At 42.7% G+C, this 14,669-nt stretch overlaps 1 protein-coding gene across 1 annotated transcript; it reads left to right on the top strand.

Annotated features, from left to right (window-relative positions):
• Positions 1-5,570: 5,570 nt before the first annotated feature.
• On the top strand, positions 5,571-13,453 carry atn1 (atrophin 1). Its single transcript, XM_079468779.1, has 9 exons — positions 5,571-5,621; positions 5,873-5,974; positions 6,161-6,280; positions 6,371-9,033; positions 9,728-9,944; positions 10,371-11,796; positions 11,934-12,077; positions 12,163-12,343; positions 12,739-13,453. Exons 1-9 carry the CDS (start codon positions 5,595-5,597, stop codon positions 12,770-12,772), a joined length of 4,914 nt encoding a protein of 1,637 aa, XP_079324905.1. The 5' UTR covers positions 5,571-5,594; the 3' UTR covers positions 12,773-13,453.
• Positions 13,454-14,669: the final 1,216 nt, after the last annotated feature.

Here is a 14,669-nt window from a genome sequence, read left to right as displayed (position 1 = left end):
GTGCTATCCTTTTATGCAAGTTTCCATTTTGTTGACTTAACAAGGTAATGACAGGACCTGAAAGACTGAACACGGCTTTACACAGATTGGTAAGACTTTACATTTGTCTCATAATTTTTTGTCTTGTTGGTCTGCTTAAGTGTTTAATTGTTTATTCCATTGAAATGCTTTGCCCCCTACTAAGCAATGGGCAAGTGGAAAGTTGTTTTGAGGGTAATAGAAAAGAGCTTGCATTGAATCCTGGGATAGTCCTGACATAATTTAGTTGTTTTATTATAGAGTCAGAAGTGAGGATGAGATTCATCATATCTTTTTTTGCCAAAGGGGTCAATGAATGCATGTAGTTAATGTAACCTCATTTCTGAGTGATATTTATGGGATGCCTTGAAGAGCTCTGTTTGGAATCAGCTTTTAACATGCAGTGCAAAAAGTGATTATGATCGCTCTCTCTGTACCTTTTTTTCTCAACGGTAGCATCTCCTCTGCTATTTCTTCTAAAAATGTAATGTTTATTTGCTGCCTTTTATCAGACAGACACTAGATTCATAACACACTTTTCTACAACACAAATGTATGTTTTTATTTTATATTTGTATCTTCTTTAATGTTATGTTGTTCTGAATCTTTTAATGATTTTTTTATTTTCAGAAGGATTATTATTATTTGCTATAAACACTTAATTAGGATTAAAAACAAGCACATTCATTTCAGCGGCTATGAAAATCGTTAATATGTTTTGTAGCTTTTCTAATCTTTTTCTTTCCCTCCCTCCTCTCTCAACTACTGTGGTGATCATTTCTTTCCCTGCCTCCTCCATCATAGTTTTTAGCTGTCTTACATTTGTCTCTGTCACCTATCTTTTTTTTTGTTCCTGCTCATCTCATATCAATGTGAGTTTTGTCATACTTCCTAATTATTGCTATTATATCACCTTTTCCACATCCTCTCTCTCGGTTGACTTGCGTCTCTATTTTCATGTTCATACTTAATAAGTGGTATTGTGGTAAGAGAACTTGACCATGTATTTCTTTCACTTCTTCACACTTATCCATCCTTTGACCTGCAACTGTTTTAATGCAACTGCTAATTGCCCAGGTAATTGTACCTGCAAGGGATATGCGCTATTTAAGGATACAAGCAGAAAATAAAAAATAGACATGAAATGTGAATTTTATTAGATCATTTTTACCGAATGCAGACCTTCTGTGAGGAAAAGTCGTTTACTTTAGGTTTTAAGGTAAGAAACGACGTTCAAATGTCATGAACAGGCAATTTGGTTTAATCATTTGTAAATATAATAGCATTTGTTATTAAAAGACATTTATATTTAAATTGTCAAAACAACCTGTCAATATGGTTTGCTGCATCCGGGTTACCACGTGGCCTATTTGTTTTGAGAGGTTGTTATCTGGGAATAACGAATCTGCAAATGTCACGACTGGCCAATCAGAATCAAGCATTCCAACGAGCCGTGTAATAAGTTGCAGCCTACATAACATATTTTTATGTCAATGTAGAGGGTCAGATAAATCTGAGTATATATAACAGAGACCACCTTTACCTATTTATTAAGCTTGAGGAATCATACATTTTAAAATGTTTCTTGGGCCACAGTCGCAGGTTCATCTGTTCGCTATGCCCTTATGATAAACATAATTTAAAAAAATCCAATTGGCTCCAAAAATTGAGGGGATGTGTGCATATGCATTAATATAAAAGGAAAGAACCAAATGGACAGACCAGTTTTCGTAAGTTTGAAATGCGGGTTGAGGGTGAAAATTATAGGCTACATATTTTTATTTGGAGAAAAGGTTTAGATATAAAGTGGCAAAAGGTGTTAAGAAATATTACAACAATATAATTTACTATAATTTACTGCGTTGATGTATTATATTTACATCAAACATTAGACAGAGCGTTACTTAAATAAATGAAAAAGGGAGATTTTACCAATTTGGATATTTTTATTTCAAAATTGTTTTGTTGCGGTTCCTGCATTACACCACTTACGAACAAGTAAAAGTGTAGTTAACCATGTTTTGGAGAAGTGATTGCAGCTGGCAAACTGTGTTTTTTATATTGTACACCAGCAGTTACAAATCACCCTCTGCAGCCGCTCCGACAACCGTTTCACGGTTCAGTCGGTAGATGGCGCGCTTACATTTCGAGGGAAGACGTGATAACGCACGCGCACTGCTGTGGGGTTGGTTACTATGGTTACAACACAATGGGAGTCGGGACAGAGGTCCATTCGAAAGCAAAGAAAAATGCAGGAGAGAGTGAGAGAGACTGAAGGAGATAGATCGAGAGAGTGTGTATGTGTGTGAGAGACCGCTTGACTGGTCACTCCAGTGCAGCCTCAAATTGCAAATATAGTGTCTAGGCAAAGGGAGTATTTACTATTGGACTGAATGGGCCTCTTGGAACGCATGGGTAATATTGCCTATTTAAAAATAATAATTGGGACATTATAGCTCATTAAGGTAGCACAATTAAGCCTAATTACAACCCCTTAACTAATCAAGGAGTTCTAGGTTAATTTCCTTAATCAAGTGCCTGTAATCGACAATAAAATAAGTGGTAATTTTCATAATGAAGTAAACCCTTATCTGCACATTTTAATTCTTTTTCTTTGCGTCTTCCATTTGCTTTGCGTTCCTCACCTTTCTCTCCCCCCTTAAAGAATAAGCGAAATCACGCCCCTTCGCACCCTCGACTTGCACGAGTGGTCGTGCGTCTCTTACTCGCCCCTCCGTTTGGAGATTTGTGCCCTTACTGACTGCAAAAAAAGAGTGCAAGTCGTCTTGACGGAGGAACGGGAGAGGGGCAGAAAGAAAAGGGGGTGGGGAAGAATCAAACGTACGCATCAATTTGTACAGTCTTGAGCTGCACCCCGTTTTCTGCGCCGATTTCAGGGGGAGCGGCTGGGAAGCGAGAAAACGCTACGATATTTGCGGAGCCGCAACAATGTAAATCCGCGCGTCGCGTAACGTTACCCTGTATGTTTGAACGCGCGTAGGTCAATGTACAGTACAAACGGCAGAAGAGAGAGAGAAAGAACGGGAGATACGCATCGCTGGATATTATAGGTAAGAAGGGGAGAAAATGGATGCGTGTATGTTAGTCATTCTTCTTGGCCACGGTCAGATTGTTGACTTCGCATTCCCGTCTTTGTGCTTAAATGTGCGTTCGTTGGGTTTAAACCCGATTGTAAATCGGGGTGCATAACAGCGCAGGTCTCGAGTGCACGCATTCCACGGAGCAACGCGATCCGGCGAGCTCGACAAGAATGCCATTCGCCATTCTGGTCCCAAATCTTCCTCATATGTGAAGAAAACACTGAAAGGGGGGTAGACAGCGGAGTACATGCGACCCTGTGCGCTCGTCTCGTCAGGATTGAATGTACAGTGCATTGTCTCAGAATTGTAATCCAGAGGTCGCTCATTTAGTACAGTACAGCACAGCCTCTGCATGCGTATCAATAACAAGCAGCAGAAGAATGGAAGAAAGGAACGTTGCAGTGCGTGGCCGTCGGGACTGACGGAGGAGAGGCACGGAGTTAACGGCGTGATGCACGTTCGCTTGTCTAAACTCACCCCACTTTTGGGCATTATTCATTTGCATGCTTAGAGGATTCGTGTTTCTCATGTGTGCTCATGCATACTTGTCCATGCCAGGGCATAGTGAATGATTTGGCATATGCCTGTATGCTGTGTGAGTCAAAGTATTGCTGAATGCTTATATGCAAGTGTTTGCAGTAGGAGAGTGGAAGGTTTTTTGGTATGCATGGAGCCGGGCCAAGATTTTGGTAATGGACTCCTGATGAATGAAGGTTCACCTGTAGACAGACTGTTGGCAGCCTGTATTGTTGGTCGTTTAGATATATTACCTTGTTTACGCTGTAATTGGATCGCAAATATGCTGATTTTACATTTATGAGAAATGCACAATGTGATGCTTGTGTTTATGTGGGACTAGCATTAATTCTTGTTTTATTCATTGTGGTCAGGATTGAGTAGTCTCTGTGTGCTGGCTGTCTGCAGTCTGTAAATCTGTTAGCATGTCATATTTTTTTTAGCGCCATGGTTTTTCTCTTGATCTGTGGTTGGGGTGTAAATGTACATTTTGTAGCTTTGAAAGGCGCGCTAAATACACTCACTCATTTTACCCAGTCTGTTAGTGTGCTATATATAGCCTCATTCACAATAAATGAAGTGTGTGCGGGAGTGTGTCTGTGTCAGAGAGAGAGAGAGAGAGAGAGAGAGAGAGAGAGAGAGAGAGAGAGAGAGAGAGAGAGAGAGAGAGAGAGAACAGGAGAGACAGCAGGGACTGGTTTGGAATCCAGGAATGACTTTTAACCTTTTAGCCACACTATTGATGGCATAGCAGGAGTTGTGTTTCTTTAAATCTTTTTTCTCTCCTATCTCTATACAATTGTTTGCCTTTTTTCTGTTATGCAGGTTGGAGTAAAAGGTCCAGCCTCTCATGTTTAAGATAAAAATTTGAAGATTGTGTGTAAAAAGGGTATCAATGAGGTTGTGGGTCACGTTTATTAGCAAGGTTAATTTGTGCACTTGTGGTCTGTTACATTGACTACACATGGCTGATTGTGTTTACATTAGCCCATTATTGTCATTTTTATATTTAGCTTCATTGACGAACAATAGGTCTGTCTTCAAAATGAAATATGCATTGTTTTCAGCAAGCCTTGAAACAAGAGACGGGTTTCAACATGAGATATTGCAAAAAAAACACTAAAATGGTCTTTACATTTTGTGTCTGAGTATGCTTAGATATTGTGAAGCATGTATTTTTGTATATGCAGAGATGCATGTGCATGTAGATCTTTTGGTGTAAGCAGTGCCTCTCTCGCTGAGTTGGCTGCAGTGGATGATTTTTGCAGAGCTCCATTCAACATTGATGACTGAAGCTCAGCTTCAGAGTACCACAAACCCTCTGAAGTACCATGCAGTCCATACAAATATATTTCTGATACTGTACAATAATACTGTTGTCCACTGAAAATATTGTAAACTATATATATAAATTATTATTTCATCACTAATCATTTAATAACAGCATTATATACATTATGATAAAACACTGGATTTATCAAATAAAAACATTTGATGGCTTTGTGAATTTAGATTTTTTTAATTTTCAATTGACTCCTTTTAGTAAGCTTAGCTTACCAGATTTGTAAGGCTCTGAAAGCAAATAGAAATAAGTTTGGGTAGTAGACAAATAAACTGCACCATTACAAACTGTTGATAATGTATTATTTTATATTAATAACATTTATGCTTTTAACATAAAAGAGAGATTTATCTTCATTGTTTTTTTTCAACATTTTAGCTGTCACACATGTGCAGTTTATTTGTCAACTACCCATGGTAGTTTATTATACTACTATAGCGATATTTTCCTACACTGTGATTTTAATTCAACTTTAGTGGTGTTTACTCTATTCCCCTCAGGATTCAAAGTTTCAGTGCAATGGTAGACAGCCTGTAGGCCAACCATCCCAATTGTGGTCACTTTCCAGCTTTATGTAATGGCTGACAGAAAGGAATGGACCACATAGAGAGCTAGTTATGAAGACCCGAACCCACAAAGAATCGGTGAGAGCAACACTGCATATTAATACTAGTGTCGAATGTGGCCCGCGTTCAGACAGTGGCTTGTTTTGACATTCATTTATAAGGGCACTGATATGTGACAAATAAATAACTGGATATCAAACTTATAAAAGATAAAAATCTATATATATTTTGATTTTATTTTTTGTTTTGTTTTGGCCTCAGAAGTACTGATTTGTCTTGCTTCATTCATAATTTTTTCCCTTCTTTGGTCATGCTGGGCATGGTCACAGATGCCCGCACGAAGTGGACGCAGGAGGGGGGGCAGCGAGGAAAGGAGGGGTAGACGTCCGCACCCCAGTCCCTCACAAGCAGAGCGCAATGAAAGGCCAACAGTAAGATTTGCTTGTTTTTTCCTCCTCTTTATTTTCTTTCACTTGTGTATCTCATCACTGGTTTAGCTCATCTTTACTGTATATTATAATCTCTTTATCTATATGGATATCTATGATTGTTTTTATAGTCATTTGTGATTCCGAAAATAAACTGCCTCACAGTATGATTGATATTGTACAATTAAGCAAAGAACTGCTGGTGAGGAATTGGCCGCTGGCCGTTTCAGTCGTCGATCTCAAGGCCATGATTCATCAGAAAGTGAAGGAGAAGAGATTGTACCCCCACCAAAAAGACAGAAAGTCCAGGTACAGATTAATATTAGAAATTGTCAAAATAATATCGTAAATAAAAAAGATGTAGATTACCTTTATCTGCATATTTGATTCTCCCATCAGGACTCCTCTTCCAATCCCCCAGCTCCACCCCTTTCAACTAACACTCAAACTTCAGCTCCACCCCCAACGTCAAGTAATAGTCAGTCTAGAGAGAGTGACAATGAAGATGGCCAATCACAAGGCAGCAGGAGCTCGGTTGGAGGCAGCTTAGCCAATAGTAGCAGCAGCATAAGCAGTGGTCGGGACATTGACCAGGACAATCGATCCTCTTCTCCGAGTCTCTCTGCTTCCCCATTGGCCAGTTTGGATTCTGAATCAGACTCTCCAGATTCCCCAAAGCAGAATGATAAAAACAAAGATGGAGGCACATCTAAATGTGTGCGGGAGGATCGGAGAGGATCAGGGAGAGTTGAGGAGGGCAGTGCTGCGGACCAGAGAGACAGTGAAGCAGCAATGGAGGGAGATTTGTCTCCGCTAAAATCCCCATCATCTCTCTATCCATCCCATCGTGGAATGGTGGACACTACCAGCGATACAAGTAGCAACAGGAAGTCATACTTCCCCCTAGATTCCAAACTTGCAAGTAAATTAGAGTTCACAGGGCCTGGTGGTACTGAGACACTGCAAACCTGCAGCCGCATCACTTCCAAAGCAGGCACTCAGTGTGGGAAACCTGGTGTGGGAGGGGTTGAGTATTCCCATGGGAATTCAAATGTGAGCCATGCTTCAACTCTCCCACCTCCACCTGCTCTGAAACCTCTAGAGGTGGGGCAGAACCCTCCAGGTGTGGAAAGTAAAACAGACAAACCAGAGAAAGGTGATAAATCTGCTCCACCCTCCTTGCTTCCACAAGCTAGTAGTATTCCCCAACAACCTCCCCCTCCGAGCACTCACCACTACACCCCCACCAGCTGGTCAGGGGGACCTCCTGGCAACTGTCCTGGCAACTGGGGATACGTACGTTACCCAGGTAACCACCACACACATCCAAACCAGCAGCCCCCGGTGCAGCAACAGCTTCCCTCTGTGTACAATTCTCCTTCATCCACGCGGCACTCCTCTCACCCACCTTACCTGACTCACCCTCATCCCCACCCACATAAAGACTACCTGCCTAGGTATGGCACTGCAGCTGATCGGGAAAGGGCCGGGAGGGAATTTGTTAACAGAGACTTCCCGGCTAATAATAGCAGTAGCGGTGCAAACAGCAGCGGTGGTAGCACTTCTAGTGGCGGAGGACCCAACTCTAATGCTGGCCGGGATTTTGGGAACCCTTTAGCTGCACAGGGCAGAGAATTTAGTTCAAATCGAGATGGGTCTGCAGGTCCACCAAGTGGTCGGGAATATGGACCTGGATTTAGAGAGCGTGAACGGGGGAGGGAGTTTCCTTTGCAGAACCAGCAGCTTCAAGCTCAGGGTAGAGAGTTTGGACCTGAAAGCACAGGAGGTGGAGGACCTCTTTCAAGAGACAAGGATGGCAGGTGGGGAGAGTTAACAGGTCAGGTTAGAGAGGCAGGAAGTAACAGTTACCCTGGTAATGCCAACCAGACACCTGTAGGTGCCCCATCTTCTGGTGTACTTTCAACAGTGAACCGTGACCCATCCAGTTCACCACAAAACGCCTCCGGTCATCCTCCATTTTCTTCTTCAAATTCAAATCCTCCCAGTAGAGATTATCCACCTCCTATGGATGCAAATGTACAGCAGACACTGCAAGGACAGACTCCCCAAGCACCTTCCAACTCTGCAGACCTCCCTCCCCCTCCACACTATTTGAGAGAGTACCCCCCTCCAGGGGCAAAGGACTACCCAACCTCTGGAGCATCCTCTGTCCCACATTCTGGTGTGCCCAGGGATTACCCAAGCCCACCTGGATTGGCCCCAAATCTTGCAAGGGAATATCCTGGTGGACCTCCACTTCCGCATCACTCCCACTACCCTGGCCAGACTGCCTTACCTATGCAGCACAGAGACAGAGAAAAAGAAAGCACTGCATCCGCTCATCTTTCAAATCGCAGTCACCCACCATCTCTTTCTCCTTCAACAGGTGGCTCAGGACACGGACATCCAACTTCTACTTCTTACCCTCCTCCACCACCACCCCCTCCCCCTACTAGTTCACATGGTCCGCCACCACCCATCACATCCCTTCCAGGCAGTCATGTTCGACAGGGATCATATCCTTCATCCAATCAAACTCCACCAACACCACTGTCTCCTCTTTCCAGCCCCTCAACCAATCAGATGGGAGGCTTTGCTCCTTTTTCATCCACCTCTGCTCCCGCTGTACAACTGCCTGCATCAGGTGTGCCCAGCTCCTGTCCATCGAGTTGCAGACCCACTTCCTACCACAGCACTTTAAGCAGTCATACCCCTTTCAGTAGCTCTTACCATGGCAACAGTAACCATGGAAATGCTATGGCAAATAGCAATGCTCCCAACAACAGCAATAGCACCAACACTCAATTGCACTCCCCTCAAAACTCTAAAGTACCACCACATCTCAATAACCAAGGCCATAACAACACTGGTCCAACCCCTGGCACATCTGTTGGAGGAAATGGTCACTCCGATTCAACCTCTGCTCTTGTGCCAACACCTGTCATCAAGGAGGAACCAGTAGAGGAGAGAGAGGAGATAGAGAGCCCTCCTCCAGTTATCCGAAGCCCATCTCCAGAACCAAAACCAGTTGATATTCCAATCCATGCTAGTCAATCAGCCCGGTAAGTCCCCCTTAAATAAAAAGAGGCGCACAATATAATTAACAAAAGAGCTCTTACTTATTATGATTCTTATTTTTCTATGGTAAATATTTTTCAATGGCATCACTGTGATATCAAACTACACAGTAAAAATGCTGGATTTAAAATGTAATTTGTTCCACATTGTAACTTTGGTAGGTGGTTTTAGACATACCTTATTAAAATGTACTCAGTAAATTGAAATTTAACATATAATAGTTGTGTTATAGTAATGTAGGTGGGTTTTTTGTGCGTGTAGATGGTCTTGAAATACTGTGTGATGCATAAATGTGTAACCTGAGAGATGATCACTGCCATACCTATTCCATACAACATGGCTCATCCAGGGTACCTGAAATTTAATCACTGCTGCACATTGTCAAATTACTGACAATCAGGCCAGCCAATAATCAATTGTCAAAGAAACACAAGGGATCTGGAGATCATCTGATGTCCTACCTGATATAAAGATTCATTTCAGCTTAGTATTGTCTGCAGGATTGTTTCTATGAAATGAGGAATGCTTATCTTTTGAGATCCCTGCGTGAGGAAAGCCCTTTCTGGCCCTGGTCTTCCTATGACAAAAGTAAACTGAGAAGAAAGAAAAGAGGAAATAATGTCTAAATAATGTAGATCCATCATAATGCTGTTTTTTTAAATAATACTCTGCATTTAGGTTTCACAGAGTTCTTGACCGGGGGAGTGGGAACTCATGCGCCCGCAGTGACGTGTTATTTGTTCCACTTGATGGTTCTAAGCTTTGGAAGAAGAGAAATGAGGCCATAGAACGTGCCCGTAGAGAGGTAGAACAGCGTGCAAGAGATCTGCGAGAGAAAGAGAGGGAACGAGAGAGAGAAAAGGAGAGAGAAAGAGATCTGGACAGACATCTACAGGTAAGGAATAATAGTTTTACATTTTCTGAAGAAAATAAGTGTTGCTTGTTTGTGTAAAACCTGCCGTCACACTACTAGAGGGTTGTGGGTGGTTGCCAGAGGCTTTCTATGCGGTTTCTCAATTGAGTGTGATTTAAGTCTCATGACGTTCAAAACCAGTATGACTCTGTGGAACGCAAAAGAAGCTATTTTTAGAAATGTCTTTGTGATTTTGTTCATTCAGTGAAAGTCAATGAGGTACTGTGTAGTTTAGTTAATCAAAATATCTTATTTTGTGCGTCACATAAGAAAGTCCAACAGTTATGGAATGACAAGAAGGGGAGTAAATGATAAGATAATACAATTTTTGGTTTGAACTACGCCTTTAAGTTGATATCACAATCATGGTAATTATTTTAAATATAAAAAATTTCTTTCTGTTTTCAGCAGAAGGAGAGTGGTACCAGTACAGGGTTGGGAGCTGCAGGCGCACGCCAGGGCTCTTCACTTTTCTTTCCTTCTTCGTCCTCCATCCTTCTAGACTCTTCATCATCATCTTGCTCCCACCCCGGAGCCCATCCACAGCACCACCCCTCCCATCATCCCTCCCACCACCACCCCCACCCCCACTCCCTTCACCACTCACATCCTCTGCATCCATCTCTCTCTCACTCCATACCTCATTCCCTGCTCCTCCCCTCCATGGCAGGGGGATCTGGAGTCGTTGGAGGCCCTCAAGGTGCTCTTGGAATCGGGCTTGGGGGTCCTTATTTGGGCCCCGATACCCCAGCCTTGAGAACCCTGAGTGAATATGCTCGTCCCCATGCCATGTCTCCATTAGGCGCTGCCAGCAGAGCGCAGGCACATCACCCCCACCTCCACCACCACCACCCTCATCCACATGCACATCCCCATATGCACCCCTCATTTTTCCTTTCCCAGTTCCAAAACCCAGCCCTTGCACACCCTCATCACCTTCCAGCCGATGCTGCCACAGCGGCTGCCATCCTGGGCTTTTTGTATGGGGGTGGGCTGGAGGGAGGCCCCACCCACCCAGGGCATGGACCGGGGCATGGTGGGCTGACTGGGGCAGGACTTGGAGGAGTGGGATTTCCTCATGCTGTAGTGGCTCATCGAGACAGAGTGAAGCCCGGATTTGAGTTTAAGAGTGAGGAGCGTGTCTACACAGCTGGAGGCTTAGCCGACCCGGCGCTAGCTTTGTCACACGCGCACGCACACTCACACTCCCTGCTGCTGGGGGGTGGAGCTGGAGGCGGAGCATCAAGTAGCGAGGTGACGCTTTATGGTACAACTCCACCTCCTGCTCCACCCTCTCAAGCTTTAGCCACAGCAACTCGGAATCCCAACCCAGCCCCTCAGCCTCTGTCAGTCCCACCCACCCCCTCTATTCTCCCAGCCACACTCCCCAGCCACCAGGTTCCTGCTGGAGCCCCAGTGACACTGGCAGCCCCTGCAGCTCCTTCTCAACCTCCTCCCCCACCTCCTACATCATCCTCTATTCATCACCCATCTCCACACTCCAACTTTCCAAGTACACACACTTCTTGTCAACCCCCGTCCCTGCCAACTCAGGCCCCACCCTCTGAACGATATCCCACCCCTGTGCGCACTCCTCCCAGCACAGAGCGTGCAAGGAGCGTGGAGAGGGAGAGAGAGAGAGTGATACCAGCCACAGAGCGGGAGAGAGAAAGGGCAGGGACAGGTGGAGGAGGAACAGTAGGCGGCACAGCCGCTGCGGGAGGTACAGGAGGAGGAGATTCTCTTGGACGACTACAGATGCTGAACGTGACTCCTCATCATCACCAGCATTCACATATTCACTCTCACCTTCATCTGCACCAGCAAGAGACAGGTATCCACCATACACACACGATATTCTGCATTATAAGATTAAAATTCAGACTTCATTCAGACAATCACACTAAACCCCAACATGTGCTACCCTTATTAAATTTCCCACTTTTGTTTTGTTACGTATTTGGGTGGCAGCCGCGGGAGGGGTACACCCCCTAATGGATCCGCTGGCATCAGGGTCTCCCCTGGCCCGTCTGCCGTACCCCGGGGCTGCTCTTGGGCCACCTATCCTGGCTCACTCCCTAACTGACAGTGAGGTGCTTCGGCAGCAGCTCTTTGGTAAGAGTTATATTTTTTTGGTTATATTGCATTTAATTGTTTTTATGTTAAACAGTTGCTGCATTTACTTGAATGTCGCCTATAGGTGGTCCTTTTCGTGATATGCCCCAGTCCTCGTCTCTGGGTGGGTCCATGTCTGCAGCTCACCAGCTCCAGGCGATGCAGCAAGCTCAGAGCGCTGAGATTCAGTTCCAGAGACTCGCCCTGGAACAGCAGTGGATCCACCACCACCACCATCACTCCCTAACACAGGACGAGTACTATAGGTGAGCATATATGCCATATAAGTCAGCCTTATGTTTAGTATCAAAAAATTTAATAATTTAAAGGGATAGTTCACTAATTAAAATAGTGTCATCATTTATTCACCCCTGACTGTGGAATACAGAAGAAGATATTTTAAGAAATGTCTCAGTGGTTTTGAGTCCTTACAATCGAAGTCATTGGGGGCCAGTGTTGTGTGGTTACCAAAATTCTTCAAAATTATATTTAATTATTTTGTGTTCTGGAGTAGAAAGAAAGTCAAGAAGGTTTACAATGACATGAGAGTGCGTAAATGAAGTGAAGGTGAACTATCCCTTTAAAATTAATCTTCACATAGACACAAAATTGCAGACTTTCAGTCCAAAGTGCTAGTATTTATATGTTCCTTCTATTGCAGCCACCTGAAAAAAGAGAGTGACAAAACTCTGTGAGAAAGACAAAGGAGAGGAAGAAAATGAAGATAGGATGAAGTGCAAATAAAAAACAATCATTCAAAACGCAGCGCTGATTGACTGAACGGAACCAGATGGATGGAGACACCGGAATACATATCATTCAATGTGAATTAAACTAAACAGAGGTGCAACAAAAAAGGTGTATATTGCAAAAAGGTGAAATGTATAACTCTCGCACAGCCTACATAGTGTGGCACTAAATGAATATTCCCAAACGCCCCAGGGAATTGATTCTTCATTGTTTTTAGTACCAGACAGAGAAGCTTAGGCTATGGTTCAGTCTATGTACATTAAGTCATGCCAGAAAGAATGTTTAAAAATGAAGTCTCCTTTTATGTATTTGCATGTAGCTAGATACAAAAGCCCAGTGGGCTAAAACTCTTGTTCTGTTTTTGTTTTTGAACTCGAACACTCTAAAAGAGTGTGTTTATGAGAGGGTGCATGAGATGACCGGCTTTCCTTCATAAATTGTTTCTTTTTCGTGTTATTAAAATGATTGATGTCGTTTGTTAATAATTATATGATTATATAAACATTATTTTTTATTATTTTTTTACATTTTCATGGTACCACTGTTTATTTTTTATGTTGAATTGACCTTGTGGGAAAAATGCAAGATAAAAAGAAAAACCTGGAAATAAAATACCATCTTTTTCTAGATGTCTGCATATTGTGTGTTTAATTTAGTCTTCTGTCTTTCCAGTTCAATGATGAGTGCATTGTTCTTAGTCACTAGGCAGATCTTTAGTGTAAGATCATTTATTTTATCATATTTATTAACAATGACAATATTTATTTTCCTCCTACAGACACCTTAGTTATGACCTGACACTTAAGTTTACAAGTAAAGCTTTTGTTAATGTTTTTTATGTATACTTAGTACTGCTTATGGACATTGATATAGTTTCTTCCTTCTGTTTAGTACATATGTATGGAGTTAAACTACAGAGGGCCACCAGATTCTCACCAGGTCCTTTTCGGAGCACCCACGTGCAGAATATACTGTAGAACAAATATTGCAAATCCCTTTTTTCTCTCTATTCTCCTTTTTCTCTCTCTGTATACACATGAAGAATTGCACAAATGCAGCTAATAAGAGACATATGCAGAGAGAATTGTAGCACTGCAGTGAGCAGCAGTCAGTGTGGGAGGTGAAGAGTAGAAAAGAAAAATAGATCAATGAAGAAAGACAGAGAAGGAATGTGATTTTAAATTATGTGGCTCTGGGCTTTACTCGCCCCCCTTCCAACCTAACTAGGAATGACCTACAGTATTCCAGGAAAAGCATGCATAAACAGACATGTAAAGTATACTTTGTGAACCCTTTCTGGTATTTTGTTCTGTATAGCCTGAATTCACAGAGAAAGATTTTCAGCTGTTCAAACTGTGTGTGTGTGTGTGTGTGTGTGTGTGTGTGTGTGTGTGCGTGTGTATGTGTGTGTGGTTATATGTGGTTTAGTGCAGCTACTCTGTTTCTACCCTGGAAGGTCACCACAATGGAGAGGAGTGCGAGAATTATCTACCTGGTGTGCTCTATTTCAGTCAACTTATTAACCACGTTGTTTTAAAACTGCAAACTATACTAAGGCAAAACAAGTCATTTACATGAAATAAACAGCTGTTTATTTAACTTTTATACTATACTGAGGATACCATAAGATGAGTACCACAAAATAATAATGAACTAAATTTGCATCCAGGACTTAACCAGTTTGCAGTGGCTGAGACTAAAACGTACGTGGAGTATCTGATCCTTCAATTCATGAAAAAGCCAGTTATGCATGAGCCTCTTTTAAGACAAAGGGGGGGTGTTTAGATTCCAGTAAAAATCAATAGTATTGTATTTTTAAAACTGCATAGATGGGAAGAAAGT

The sequence above is a fragment of the Barbatula barbatula genome (genome assembly GCF_947034865.1).
Source record: "Barbatula barbatula genome assembly, chromosome: 12".
Classification (NCBI taxonomy): domain Eukaryota; kingdom Metazoa; phylum Chordata; class Actinopteri; order Cypriniformes; family Nemacheilidae; genus Barbatula; species Barbatula barbatula.
The sequence above is the reverse complement of the archived record's forward strand: the minus strand, read 5'-3'. Positions and strand labels throughout refer to the sequence as shown.